Source organism: Capra hircus, chromosome 26 (genome assembly GCF_001704415.2).
Source record: "Capra hircus breed San Clemente chromosome 26, ASM170441v1, whole genome shotgun sequence".
Lineage (NCBI taxonomy): Eukaryota > Metazoa > Chordata > Mammalia > Artiodactyla > Bovidae > Capra > Capra hircus.
The window spans coordinates 45,031,884-45,045,497 of NC_030833.1; the positions used below are offsets into that span (position 1 = coordinate 45,031,884).

The window sequence follows — 13,614 nt, forward strand, 5'->3', positions numbered from 1 at the left end:
ACCTACCAACTCCCCCTGTTTCTCTCACATAAGGATGCATGTGATTATACCTAGGGCCTACCCTGAAAGCACAGGGTGATTGCCTCCTCAGGAGCTTTCTCTTACTCACCTCGCATAGGAGGTACTAGTCACTCTTTTGCCACAAAAGGTAACATTCTCAGGTTCTAGGGATCAGGACAAGGATATATCTTTAAGGGCCATAAATCAGCCCACTGCAGTACTTATCACATCAAACTGTCCACACGGAGGGACCCAAACTGACATTTCCCATTCAGACATAGGAGCCCTGAGGGCTGGCCTGAGAAAGTTCATGCTTAAGATAAACATTAGCTGCCTTGACCCTTCTGATGCATTTGCGACTCAAAGACTGCGAGATGGGACCACACACAGTTCATGTCCTTCCATAACCAATCTCCACATACGTTTCTCTGCCCTGTTCAGTATAAATCAGGATTCTTTTCAAATATTATGCAATAAAACTTAAAAAAGAGAGAGGGAGATACAGGAAAGAGAAAGGGAAAGAGATATAGAAAAAATGTAAGCAGAACACAATATGACAGAAAAGAACATTTCTGATGTCCGAGAATGCAAATTATCTAAGGCTTTGATAACTCAAAGCTGTAAGAAAGCAGATTTGGGGAGATCCAAGCTTGCAGGCCCTCCCCAAGGGCTCCAGAAGCATAGGCTGCAGAAGCCTCCCCAGCAGCTGTAACAACTCGGGTCTCTGAGAATAATTGTCCAGCAGACACCAGTGTGGACTCAAGGGAGCCTACCCAAAGTGAGAGGCCTCAGAGCATAATGGAAGGGGCTGGAGCAGCAGTGGCTCCAAGGTACCAGGGCTGGGTAGCTATAGGACCTGCATGGTGGGAAATGAGAGAAAGGTGGGTCATTGCATCTAAGGATAAAACCATGAGCTCTACTGGGAGTGTTGCCCCATGTTGTGTGTGGGATGTCCTGTTCTCTTAAGGGAGTGGAGGCTGCTTATAGGAAGAACCCATGCCGCACTTTGCACTGGAAAGAGAAATTTGAGATCAGGAGATTTTAAGTAAGTGTGCAGGGTTCTATGGGGAAGAAAAGATGTAGTTACAGGAAAATAAAGGTTAGGTCTCATGATCACACGTGTTCCCTTTTCTCAAATGTTGCAGCATCTCAAAAGTCACTCACTGAGCGAAAAGGCAATATTTGAAGCAGCTTTATCCCTGAAATTACAGGAACTGAAAAAAAATCACCAAAAATGGGAAAATTTCCCCAAATATGTTTAAATTGAGTGTGGCCTAAGCACTGTTACTGACTGTCACCATGGTGAAAATGGGCTTGAGAGGGTTTCTCTTTTCTGTTTTTGTATTTTGTATTTGTATTTGTCCCCTATAATGAAAAGGACATCTTTTTTGGATGTTAATTCTAAAAGATCTTGTAGGTCTTCATAGAACTATTCAACTTCAGCTTCTTCAACGTTACTGGTTGGGGCATAGACTTGGAGTACTGTGATATTGAATGGTTTGCCTTGGAAATGAACAGAGATCATTCGGTCATTTCTGAGATTGCATTCAAGTACTGCATTTCAGACTCTTTTGTTGACCATGATGGCTACTCCATTTCTTCTAAGGGATTTCAAATCCTGGAAGATGATGCTGTGAAAATGTTGCACTCAATATGCCAGCAAATTTGGAAAACTCAGCAGTGGCCACATGACTGGAAAAGGTCAGTTTTCATTCCAATCCCAAAGAGAGGCGATGCCAAAGAATGCTCAAACTACCGCACAATTGCACTCATCTCACACGCTAGTAAAATAATGCTGAAAATTCTTCAAGCCAGGCTTCAGCAATACTTGAATCCTGAACTTCCAGATGTTCAAGCTGGATTTAGAAAAGGCAGAGGAATCAGAGATCAAATTGCCAACATCCGCTGGATCATGGAAAAAGCAAGAGAGTTACAGAAAAACATCTATTTCTGCTTTACTGACTATGACAAAGCCTTTGACTGTGTGGATCACAATAAACAGGAAAATTCTGAAAGAGGTGGGAATACCAGACCACCTGATCTGCCTCTTGAGAAACCTATATGCAGGTCAGGAAGCAACAGTTAGAACTGACATGAAACCAAAGACTGGTTCCAAATAGGAAAAGGAGTATGTCAAGGCTGTATACTGTTACCTTGCTTATTTAACTTATATGCAGAGTACATCATGAGAAACACTGGGCTGGATGAAGCCCAAGCTGGAATCAAGATTTCTGGGAGAAATATCAATCACCTGAGATATGCAGATGACACCACCCTTATGGCAGAAAGTGAAGAGGAACTAAAATGGCTCTTGATGAAAGTGAAAGAGGAGAGTGAAAAAGTTGGCTTAAAGCTCAACATTCGGAAAACGAAGATCATAGCATCCGGTCCCATCACTTCATGGGAAATAGATGGGGAAACAGTGGAAACAGTATCAGACTTTATTTTGGGGGGCTCCAAAAATCATTGTAGATGGTGATTGCAGCCATGAAATTAAAAGACACTTACTCCTTGGAAGAAAATTCTGACCAACCTAGATAGCATATTAAAAAGCAGAGACATTACTTTGCCAACAAAGGTCCGTCTAGTCAAGGCTATGGTTTTTCCAGTGGTCATGTATGGATGTGAGAGTTGGAATGTGAAAAAAGCTGAGCACTGAAGAATTGTTGCTTTTGAACTGTGGTGTTGGAGAAGACTCTTGAGAGTCCCTTGGACTGCAAGGAGATCCAACCAGTCCTTCCTAAAGGAGATCAGCCCTGGGTGTTCTTTCCAAGGAATGATGCTAAAAGCTGAAACTCCAATACTTTGGCCACATCATGAGAAGAGTTGACTCATTGGAAAAGACTCTGATGCTGGGAGGGATTGGGGGCAAGAGGAGAAGGGGATGACAGAGGATGAGATGGCTGGATGGCATCACCGACTCTATGGACATGAGTCTGAGTGAACTCCGGGAGATGGTGATGGACAGGGAGGCCTGGCGTGCTGTGATTCATGTGGTTGCGAAGAGTCAGACACGACTGAGCGACTGAACTGAACTGATTTGTATTTGCATTGTTTTTGTATTTTTCTGTTTCTGCCTTTAGTTGCTGCTTTCATGTGGAGTTCTTTCACAGTGATGGTGTGGCTTGTGACCTTTTTATATGTCTTTCCAACTTCTCAAAGCATGGAATTGTGGAGCAGGGGTAGGGACACAGTTTGGAGTGTCAGAAGTCCTGACTTGCAAAGGTTGGAGGAGCCATGTCCTCTTAAAGTGCTGTAGGCTGGGTTGCTGAAGAGGACTCGGGCTCCACAAGATGTCAGTGACACCTTTCTGGCTCAGTCTGAGCAGAGTCAGAAAATGAAAAATGAGGTCAGGAAAAGTTAAAATTTTCAGTCTTGAATTACTACAGGGGGTTGGGGACTTCATCTTTAAACTGTTTGTTTTGTGAATTCAGTTCTCTGAAGGATATAAGAAAAGTGATTTACTTTACACTTGTGTAGCTTTCTTGGCTTTTGTTTTGAGAATGGGGATTTGGCTCTCAAACCCTTTACATGTTGGAGCTAAAACAGGAAGTATTATTTTTATATTATCCAAATATTATCTTTCCTGTAAACATAGTAAAGAAAGAAGCAGTGGGCAGAGTAGATAGTTACAGCAGTCCTCTCAGATGTATTCTCAATAAAATTTTTCTAAAGACTAGATTCAGGAATTAGGTGGATAATAAGGCTTCTGCTTATAGGTAAAATGGAGTAGGTTACAGAAAGCCATGGCTTCCACTATAGTAATTAGAAAAGCCAGAAAAAGTTAATCAAGATTGTATTTTAATCCTATCAGAGTACTGTAGGCACTGAAAACAAGGTAAACTGAATTCTATGAACACATTATAAATAGTGCTTCCAATATCTAGTTACTGATAAATATTTGTTCGTTCGGGGACATTGCCAATTCTGGGGTTAAGACTGACCTCAGTGCAGCAGAGGAAATATGCTGGAGAGAAAAAAAAAAAAAAACCTGGCAAAATATTTCGAGTCACTAAGGACGGTATGACAAGTGGAAAATTGAAGTTTTTCACACGGAAAGAACTGAAGTGATAGTTCTTCACAGTATCCTGAGTGAAAGAACTGCAAGAAGGTATAACAATCTCCGGAAAGCATACACCTGAAATATTAACTGTCCATTCAGCAACGACAAGAGTAATTTATTGTGGAGTTTATGCATATGTAACAACAGCAAGACATAAAGCAGGAGGAGAACAAATGGAGTGAAACTCTAGTGAGATTTGTGCATTGCTCGGCAAGTAGTCAAGTATTAGCTTACGGTGCAAAATAATAAGGCAATAATGCGGTGTATGATAAGCCACAGGAAAATCACCAAAAGAATAGTGTTCAAGTGTCTGACTAAATATCAAATAGATAACATGGAAATAAATATGATTAATCCAAAATAAGGCAGGGAAGAAGGAATAAGTAAAAGAGAATGGAATTGATTTTAAAAATTAAAAAGCTAGATTTGAACCAGTTATATTAATAATTAAATTGAATGTATATGAACTAAACTCTTCAACAGAAGTCTAACCCAAGAACACATAGCTGTTAAATGATAGAGCTGTAAATCCAATGTAGATTGTCACATTAGATATTCAAAAGAGCCAAACATATGCTAATAAAAGAGAAACATTCTCAATATAAGGACAGAAGTAGGTGAATGCAACATGATGGGAAGGCATATATAATGAGAGTACTATATGCAAAAAGCTGATGAGGGCCCTTTCATTAAAATAATATTGCTAGGAATAAAGAGGATATTTCAAAATGAAAAGAGGAATAAGGACATAAAAGAATAGTAATCCTAAATTTTTAGGTGACTATTAATATGGCTTCAATATAGAGAGAACAAGAAATGGCAGAAATAAATGAGAAACAAATACACAATCATAGTTGGATATTTTAATGTACATTTTTTAGAAACTGATTTAAATGGCCACATATAGTAAGATGTTATAAACATCAAGCTTAACATCCTGGCCTGATGTTATGCCTATCAGCTAAAGAAACCACGTGATTTAACATGCACGTAATACACGTACCATTCAGTTCAGTTCAGCTCAGTCGCTCAGTTGTGTCTGACTCTTTGTGACCCCATGAACCGCAGCACACGAGGCCTCCCTGTCCATCACCAACTCCCCGAGTCCACCCAAACTCATGTCCATAGAGTCGATGATGCCATCCAGCCATCTCATCCTCTGTCATCACCTTTTCCTCCTGCCTTCAATCTTTCCCAGCATCAGGGTATTTTCAAATGAGTCAACTCTTCACATCAGGTGGGCCAAAGTATTGGAGTTTCAGTTTCAACTTCAGTCCTTCCAATGAATGCCCAGAACTGATCTCCTTTAGAATGGACTCGTTGGATTTCCTTGCAGTCCAAGGGACTCTCAAGAGTCTTCTCCAACACCACAGTTCAAAAGCATCAATTCTTCTGCACTCAGCTTTCTTTATAGTCCAACTCTCACATCCATACATGACCACTGGAAAACCATAACCTTGACTAGATGGGCCTTTCTGGACAAAGTAATGTCTCTGCTTTTCAATATGCTCTCTAGGTTGGTCATAACTTTCCTCCCAAGGAGTAAGCATCTTTTAATTTCATGGCTGCAATCACCATCTGCAGTGATTTTGGAGCCCATAAAAATAAAGTCAGCCACTGTTTCCACTGTTTCCCCATCTATTTCCCATGAAGTGATGGGACCGGATGCCATGATCTTCGTTTTCTGAATGTTGAGCTTTAAGCCAACTTTTTCACTCTCCTCTTTCACTTTCATCAAGAAGCTCTTTAGTTCCTCTTCACTTTCTGCCATAAGGGTGGTGTCATCTGCATATCTGAGGTTATTGATATTTCTCCCGGCAATCTTGATTTCAGCTTGTGCTTCTTCCAGCCCAGCATTTCTCATAATGTACTCTGCGTAGAAGTTAAATAAGCAGGGTGACAATATACAGCCTTGATGTGCTCCTTTTCCTACTTGGAACCAGTCTCTTGTTCCATGTCCAGTTCTAACTGTTGCTTCCTGACCTGCATAGAGGTTTCTCAAGAGGCAGGTCAGGTGGTCTGGTATTCCTATCTTTCTCAGAATTTTCCACAGTTTATTGTGATCCACACAGTCAAAGGCTTTGGCATAGTCAATAAAACAGAAACACCTGTTTTTCTGGAACTCTCTTGCTTTTTCCATGATCCAGCGGATGTTGGCAATTTGATCTCTGGTTCCTTTGCCTTTTCTAAAACCAGCTTGAACATCAGGAAGTTCAGGGTTCACGTACTGCTGAAGCCTGGCTTGGAGAATTTTAATCAACACTTTACTAGCGTGTGAGATGAGTACAATTGTGCAGTAGTTTGAGCATTCTTCGGTATTGCCTTTCTTTGGGATTGGAATGAAAACTGACCTTTTTCAGTCCTGTGGCCACTGCTGAGTTTTCTAAATTTGCTGGCATATTGAGTGCAGCACTTTCACAGCATCATCTTTCAGGATTTGAAACAGCTCAACTGGAATTCCATCACTTCCACTAGCTTTGTTCGTAGTGATGCTTTCTAAGGCCCACTTGACTTCACATTCCAGGATGTCTGGCTCTAGGTGAGTGATCACACTATCGTGATTATCTGGTCATATTTAACCACAAATTGTGCAATAAAAGCAAGTCTTAACAAATTTTAAAGGACTGAATTTATTCAAAGTATGTTTCTGGCCACAGCAGAATAAAACTGTAAATCATTTACACGAAGGTAACTTTGAAACTACCAAGTATCTTGGAATTAAACAGCACACTTTTAAATTAATTTATAAATAAGCCATGAGTCAAAGAAGAAATTACAATGAAAATTATAAAGTATGTTGAACTGAATGATGTGACAAACGCTGTATATGAAAACCCATGGAATACAGCTAAAGCAAACTTAGTGGAAAATTTATAACTTTAGATGAATATGTTAGAAAAGAAGAAACATAGAAAATTAATTGTCAATGTTAAAGGATTAAGTTAGAAAAGAGAAGGACATATTTGATATGAGGAGAGATCACAGGAAATGTAAAGCTATGGACAAATATGAAGGAAATTGATCATAGAGGTTAATAGAGAAAAGCAATATTAAAAAGTATAGCTTTTGAAAAATATTAATAAAATTAACAAATTACCCCCCATCAAGACTTACTAAGAAAAAAAGAAAGTACAAATAACCGTGAAAAATACAATGGAGACATCACTGCAGATCCTACTTACTTTGAAAACAAATAGGGAAATTTGGGGAACAATGTTATGCCTACACAGTCAGCAATTCAGATGAAATACACAAATTAACTGAAAAAGCACAATTTGCCAAAACTGCCCAAGAGACATAGAAATCATAAACAGATCTAAATCTTAAGAAAATAACATCTGAAATTAAAAACTCACAGAAATGGCCAAAGTTAAAAGGACTAAAAATGTTAACTCTTTTACAAATATGCAGGGCAACCAGAACTGACACACCTTGTTGGTAGGAGTGTAAATTCATATGATCATTTTGGAAAACTGGCAGGATCTACTGAAGTTACTTACACAATGCTTACTCCATGACCCACCAGTTCTACTTCTTGTCAGATAGCCAAGAGAAACTAATGCATATCTACCAAAAGACAAATACAGAAATATTCATCAGGTTTTTCTCTTGACAGAAAGCAGTCCAATTGTCCATTAGCAATATAATGAATACACTGAGATACACTCATATGGTGGAATCCTACAGGACAGTGAAAATGAAAACTCTCCTGCTACATGTTAACAGCAGGAATGAGTCTCACAGACTTAATTTTGAATAGAAAACAGCAAGACATAAAACTGTATGCATAGTCTGATTCCATTTATCTGAAGTTTATACACTTCATTCCACCTATATGAAATATCATACACAAAATTAAAGTATGATACTAGAGCTCAGAATAGTATTTACCTTTGGGGATGTCAATTAGAAGGGGTTATGAAGGGGCTTTTAAGATGCTGGAAATGTTCTGTATCTTGATTTGGAAGGTAGTTATATAGGTGCATATTTAGGTGAGCATTCATTAATCGATTCATTTGATATTTTTGCTATTTACGTAGTGTAGCAGTTCCTTAAAAAGAAAATAAAATATAGTTTAGAAAGAAAGCAACAAAATAGATAATACCTGAGACTAACAGAAAAGCTATGGAAATTAGGCTGGAAAGATGTCATTAAGGTTAGCCCTCAACCCAAGGAGAAAGAAAGGTTCCATAGAACATAGGTGTTTAGAGTAAATATAAAAATAAATCCATTTTATTTTTTTTTAACCTTAGATAACTCTCAAACAAAAATGAATGGCCTAATTAAATTAGATACTTAATGTATAATCTTACGTGTAATGTCTGACTCACAGTAAACATTTTTAAATACGTTATTAGCACTCCCACTATTACTGCTGTTGCTACTATTACTATTATTTTGTCGTTACTGAAGTGATTATTATTCGGGATTGGGTCTACACCACTATAAGTCTCTTCACGCTTTTCACTTCCACGTCACATCATTCTCAATCCACTCTTCTCATTGTCTCTGTTTCCCCACAAAAGAGCAACTGAGTACAGGGTGTGTGAAATTGACATAGATTTATCCTCCAAACCAGGTTGCGGGCCCATGAGATGAGTAACAGGACAGGAGGACTCGAGGCTCATGCCCCCTCAGATGGAGAATTCACAGACAGTCAAATAGGAGGCGGAACAAGCGATGTCATTCCATGTGCCATCCGACAGGAGTGTCGCACAGTGCTCCCCAGGAGAAGCATTGTTAGGCTCGCCGTCATTCCAGTTTTGGTAGGTCACCCTGCTTCCTGTCAGATCCATAAACTGGCCTTCAGTCTCCTGATCTGTGATGCCCAGGAAAGCCTCTTCAGTGATGAAATCCTTGAGGGCCCTGTTTTCTTCAGCATTCATAGGGGTGGCCACACGGCCCTGGAACTGTGCACACAGAGTCTTCACTTCATTAAAAGGCATCTTTTTACCATTGGTAAAAAATATCTTCTTCCCAACTTTTTTGCCCAGAGAGAAGATTAGCCCTAAAATGGGAAAATATAGGGAACACGGTTTGTCTCTAAGTCCAGCCCAAGATATTTTTCTGGATGAAAGTTTCTATAGTACAGATGCCACATAAAATATGGTATGTCCAGTTACATTTGAATTATAGAAAAGCAGTGGATTTAAAAAAAAATTTTAGTATAAAGATCTCATATGCAGTTTTTAGGACATACATATACCCCCCCCCAAAAAAAAATTCTGTTGTTTACCTGAAATTCAGATTTAACTCAGTAACCTTTTTTTGGTTAAATCTAGCAGCCCTAATCTGAACAGATGAACTGGAACAAAGGCCTTTGTCTCTTTGGACCATATTCTAGAATACACATAATTTGGAATTCTAAGTTTTACCCCAATATTAACATAAATACATGTAAATTTCTTAGAATATTTGTCTCAGGGCAAGCAACAGGTTAAGCCCCACTGCCAGTTCTCAGCACCAGCATAACAAAGGGAAAGAGGTGTCGGTCCCATTTTCAGTGACCTCTATGTACACTGTGCACTGTAACGTGAAGAAGCAGAATCAGGGTCTCTGGTATTAGCAGGCATGGATGCTCATTTGGTCAGTCGTGTCTGACTCTTTGAGGCCCCATGGATAGCAACCCTCTGGGCTCCTCTGTCCATGGGATTTTCCAGGCAAGAATACTGAAATGGGTTGCCATTTCCTACTCCAGGGGATCTTCCCAACCCAGGGATCAAACCTGCGTCGCCTACATCTGCATGGGCACCTGGGTGCCAATTGGCACTGAGCCACCTGGGTAGCCCTCTCTGGTATCAGACTGACTTCAGTTTATAAGTGGCTCTGCTACTCATGAGTTCTATGCTTTTGAGCAAATTATGTACTTTTTCTTTGCCTTCATTTCTACCAAAAGTTGTTGTGACGATTTCATGAAACCAGAATATGAATAGACACCTATCCAGGTACTAGAAAATTAAATATATTCAATAAATGTTGTCTTTCACTTTACCAAACTTCAGCTGCCTGAAAAGAGAGAAGGCTTACAGTTTTTGATCTGGTTCAATTCAGATCGTAGCGTTGCTGTTTCTGAAGTAGCCAGTCTAATATAGTCACCTAGAAAATTAAGTGAAAGAGTGTTGTTAAGAAGTTATCTTAGAACTATAAGGGGGTAGGGTACCTTTTGAAACTAAAAAAAATTAAATTAAATTAAAAGTTTATTTTATCTTGATATTTGTTCTTTGGGAAAAAAAGAAAAATATCAAGAAGCAAAAAGAAGGAAAATTGTCTTTATTTCCATCTAACCCAAAACATGACTCTTCCTCTGTTGAATGTACGTAAAGACACTTTATAGACACACACATCCGCACACACACACGCACATACACACACTCACTGTTGATCTGTTAATAGTATTATAGCTCTCCACATGCCAAGCTACTCACTAATTGTTTTATTTCTCCAAACAAATAGCTCTATCATGGACAAAATTGTGGAAGAAACTAATTGAAGAATTATTATGAGCTGGTGAATATTGACTACAAAGTCTACAGAGTTTCATCTTTGGGCATGTCTTGTTTTTGTTCATTTTGTTGTTTGTTTTTCCCTGAGTTTGTCCTGTTAATCAGTAAACTAGGATTTCTGTGAGTTGTCCACTATCCATGGGGGAGGGCATGAGACAAGCTATGTGTAGCTGATGGCAAAAATGACCTCGATATGATACAGCTTCTCTTAGGAAATGGAGTCTATTCCCCACTCCTTGAATCTGAGCTGGCCTTGTGACTTGTGTTGATCAATACAATGTAGCAGAAGCAATAGTGTATGTATCCCAAGCCTTAAGGAGGCCTTAAACCTTCCGCTCTTCCTTTTCTTGTGAATCCTGTAATCACCTCTGTGTGATTAAGGCCAGGTGAGTCAATGGAGGAGGAGAGACCCGTGGCTCAGTCACCTTCATCACTCCAGCTGATGGGTGCACAATAGCCAGTGTGTAAGTGAGATCATTGGCCACCAGTTGACACACGAGTGAGTCCAGCTGAGACCAGCAAAGAAATTATTTGATTCACAGAATTTTGATTTAAATAAATGGCTGTGTGTTGTTTCTCATGAAGTAAGAGATAATTGATATACCATGTATCTACCGCTCTTGCAAAAATAGGCATAATAAGCCCAACACATATATTCTCCCTTTTGGACCAAACTGTTTCAGCTGAAGGATAGCCAGGGCTCAGATCCTCCAGCAGGCATCTCGTGAGGGTTTGGCTCTGAACTGTTTGTGACTCTGTATTCAGGAATTGGTAGGAATGCCTGAGGCTCTAAGTAACCTACAGAAGCTGGAGGCTGCTTAGTCAGGAAGCAGAGTTGGGCATCTCCCCAGGAAGCAGCAGAAGGGGCATGTCCCACATGATACTTGAGCCCACAGACCCCAGGGGACCTCAGCCTGGACCTTGCTAAAGTAAACTCCTTACCCATATTTTCTCCAGGGTCTCCTTTTTGGCCTGTTGGTCCTGGTATCCCAGGGATCCCTGGTGTTCCTTGAGGCCCCATCTTTCCAGGAGGGCCCTGCGAGCCTCTGAGTCCTTGACCTGTTGGAGGAAAAAGGAAACATGACTCATTATTTGTGTTCCTTTTCTATTTCTCAAAAAAATATGATGTCCAATCCCTTCCCAGGGGAAAGGAGACACTGAGCTAGGGCTAACTTTTCTGAGCTGCTGTTTATAAGGACCATAGAAGAAAAGCCTTGGGATGGTCTGCCTTGAGGGTCAACTCCCTGAGCCTGCAGGACCACCAAGTGTTAGCAGTTCCTATGTGAGAGTCTGGGATGCCAGAATCAGAGCCGTGTCTGTGTTTCAAATGATAATATGTAGTTAAGAGCAATACAAGTGGCATGAATGCATTACCCTCCTCCCAATCCAGGCAGTTTCCTTTGGGAGATAAAGAGTCGCAGAGAAAGAACAGCCCAGCCTGTACCTGGTTCTCCCTTTTCTCCCTTGGCACCATCACGCCCATCTTTGCCTGGGAAGCCGTTGATGCCTGGAGGACCACAGGCAATCACGGGGCAGGTCTTCTGGATATTCTCACAGTTCTCTGCTTCTGTGTCTGCACAAGATGCTGTCACCACAGTCAGGAGAAGAAAAGGAAGTGACGTAAACAGCGACATGGTCCTCACCCTGGTGTAAGAAAAGTCAAGGAAGATGATCTCATCTTGTTCTCTTTATCTACACATATTTAGTGAGCTTATAACCTATACTGGGCACATGTGATGTAGAGATGGATAATCCATTCCTGGCCTCCAAACTGGGAATTTGGAAATGTATTAATAAATCCTTCAATGACACTGGTTAATTAATACTTCCACAAAGGTAGACATAAATAATTGCATTGTTGAGAGGAAGGAGTCACCGGTGCCTGTCCTCTGGTGTTACTGCAGAAATCTCTGATTATGTTCTCTGTGTCCTTTGCAAGAGCAAATAGGCATACTCATGGCCAGAGACTCATGCCTGCTGGCTTAGGGAGTAATCATGAATGGAGACCTGGCTTGCTCTTGCACTTCTCCCACTTGGGCCCTACTGCCACCTGCATCCCATCCTTATATCTGGACAGTCCTTTGCCCTCAGTGCCAGATAACCAACATCTACTCAGCGGCAGGCACTGAGCTGCAAGCTAATGATCCAGAGAGGAAGAGTCACTGCTAGTTACTAACCCAGCCACAATTAACTTGAGTTTGCTTTCTCTTGATGTTTATTTCTCACTGCAAGAAAGACTTGCCAGGGGGAGAATTTTCTCTGGAAATTTCTCACTCTCTTAGCCCAGGCAGGAGGCTAGATCCCTCTCTATTTCCTGACAGGTGTTCTGCGTGTCTTATATGTCGAGATCACTGGCAATATTCCTTGAATACCCTTCTCATTTTTTAATGCTAACATTTCATCTGATCTTCAAAGTTCTTTTCTAGATGTCCCTCCCCAAGGAAACCTCAGCATCCCAGGACCCAAGGTCTTGGCTCTCTTTGAAAACAAAGGTACAGTCTCATTTGCAAATGTTTAGGTGAATCCAGGAAAGTTCCAGATGCCCCAGCATAAGCAGAGAAAGAGACACTGCAGCATGGATTCTACTTGCCCTCTCCCCACCTCCCTCCAAGATCAAGTCCAAGCCCTAACTATATGACCCAGGACCCCAGATCCATTTACCAAAGTACTCACCAGGGCTTCTGCAGATCAGGGATACAGTCACAAGGAAACTGGCCCTCCAGCAGGGTGCTGGCAGATGCCTTAGGGTAAGAGAGGAGGCTGGGCTTGGTAATACAAGGTCCAATCAGCCTGGTGGACAGGGACAACATGGGCCTGCCTGGCCTTCAACCCCAGATTAATAAATAATTCTTCTTAGGGGGATTTCCCAGAGCTTCTGATACAGTGTTGGGTGGCAGTTTTCTTCGATACTGCACGATCCCCACTTCAGATTGTCAGTATTTGACAGTTCTCATTTCTGGGCCAACATGAGTTGGTTCACATGGTTAACTGTGTTCAAGATTCATGTCTTCAGCAGAGAAACATAAAGATACCTATGAATGCACTCCT

General features: G+C 40.7%; 1 protein-coding gene across 1 annotated transcript; it reads right to left on the minus strand.

The window, feature by feature from the left end:
• Positions 6,562–13,316, minus strand: MBL2 (mannose binding lectin 2). Its single transcript, XM_005698160.3, has 5 exons — positions 13,240–13,316; positions 12,011–12,210; positions 11,509–11,625; positions 10,091–10,159; positions 6,562–9,071 (listed from the first exon to the last, which is right to left on the minus strand). The coding sequence occupies exons 2-5, from the start codon at positions 12,198–12,200 to the stop codon at positions 8,698–8,700; spliced, it is 750 nt and encodes a 249-aa protein (XP_005698217.1). The 5' UTR covers positions 12,201–12,210; positions 13,240–13,316; the 3' UTR covers positions 6,562–8,697.

What these genes read in the sequence shown, in the direction of transcription:
- MBL2 (XM_005698160.3), bottom strand. Translation starts at nt 12,200, where the DNA reads ATGTCGCTGTTTACGTCACTTCCTTTTCTTCTCCTGACTGTGGTGACA. An exon ending in AGACCCTGGAGAAAATATGG is followed by an intron (nt 10,160 to 11,508) that starts GTAAGGAGTTTA and finishes TTAATTTTCTAG; the next exon opens with GTGACTATATTAGACTGGCT. An exon ending in ATTGAACCAGATCAAAAACT is followed by an intron (nt 9,072 to 10,090) that starts GTAAGCCTTCTC and finishes TTCCCATTTTAG; the next exon opens with GGCTAATCTTCTCTCTGGGC.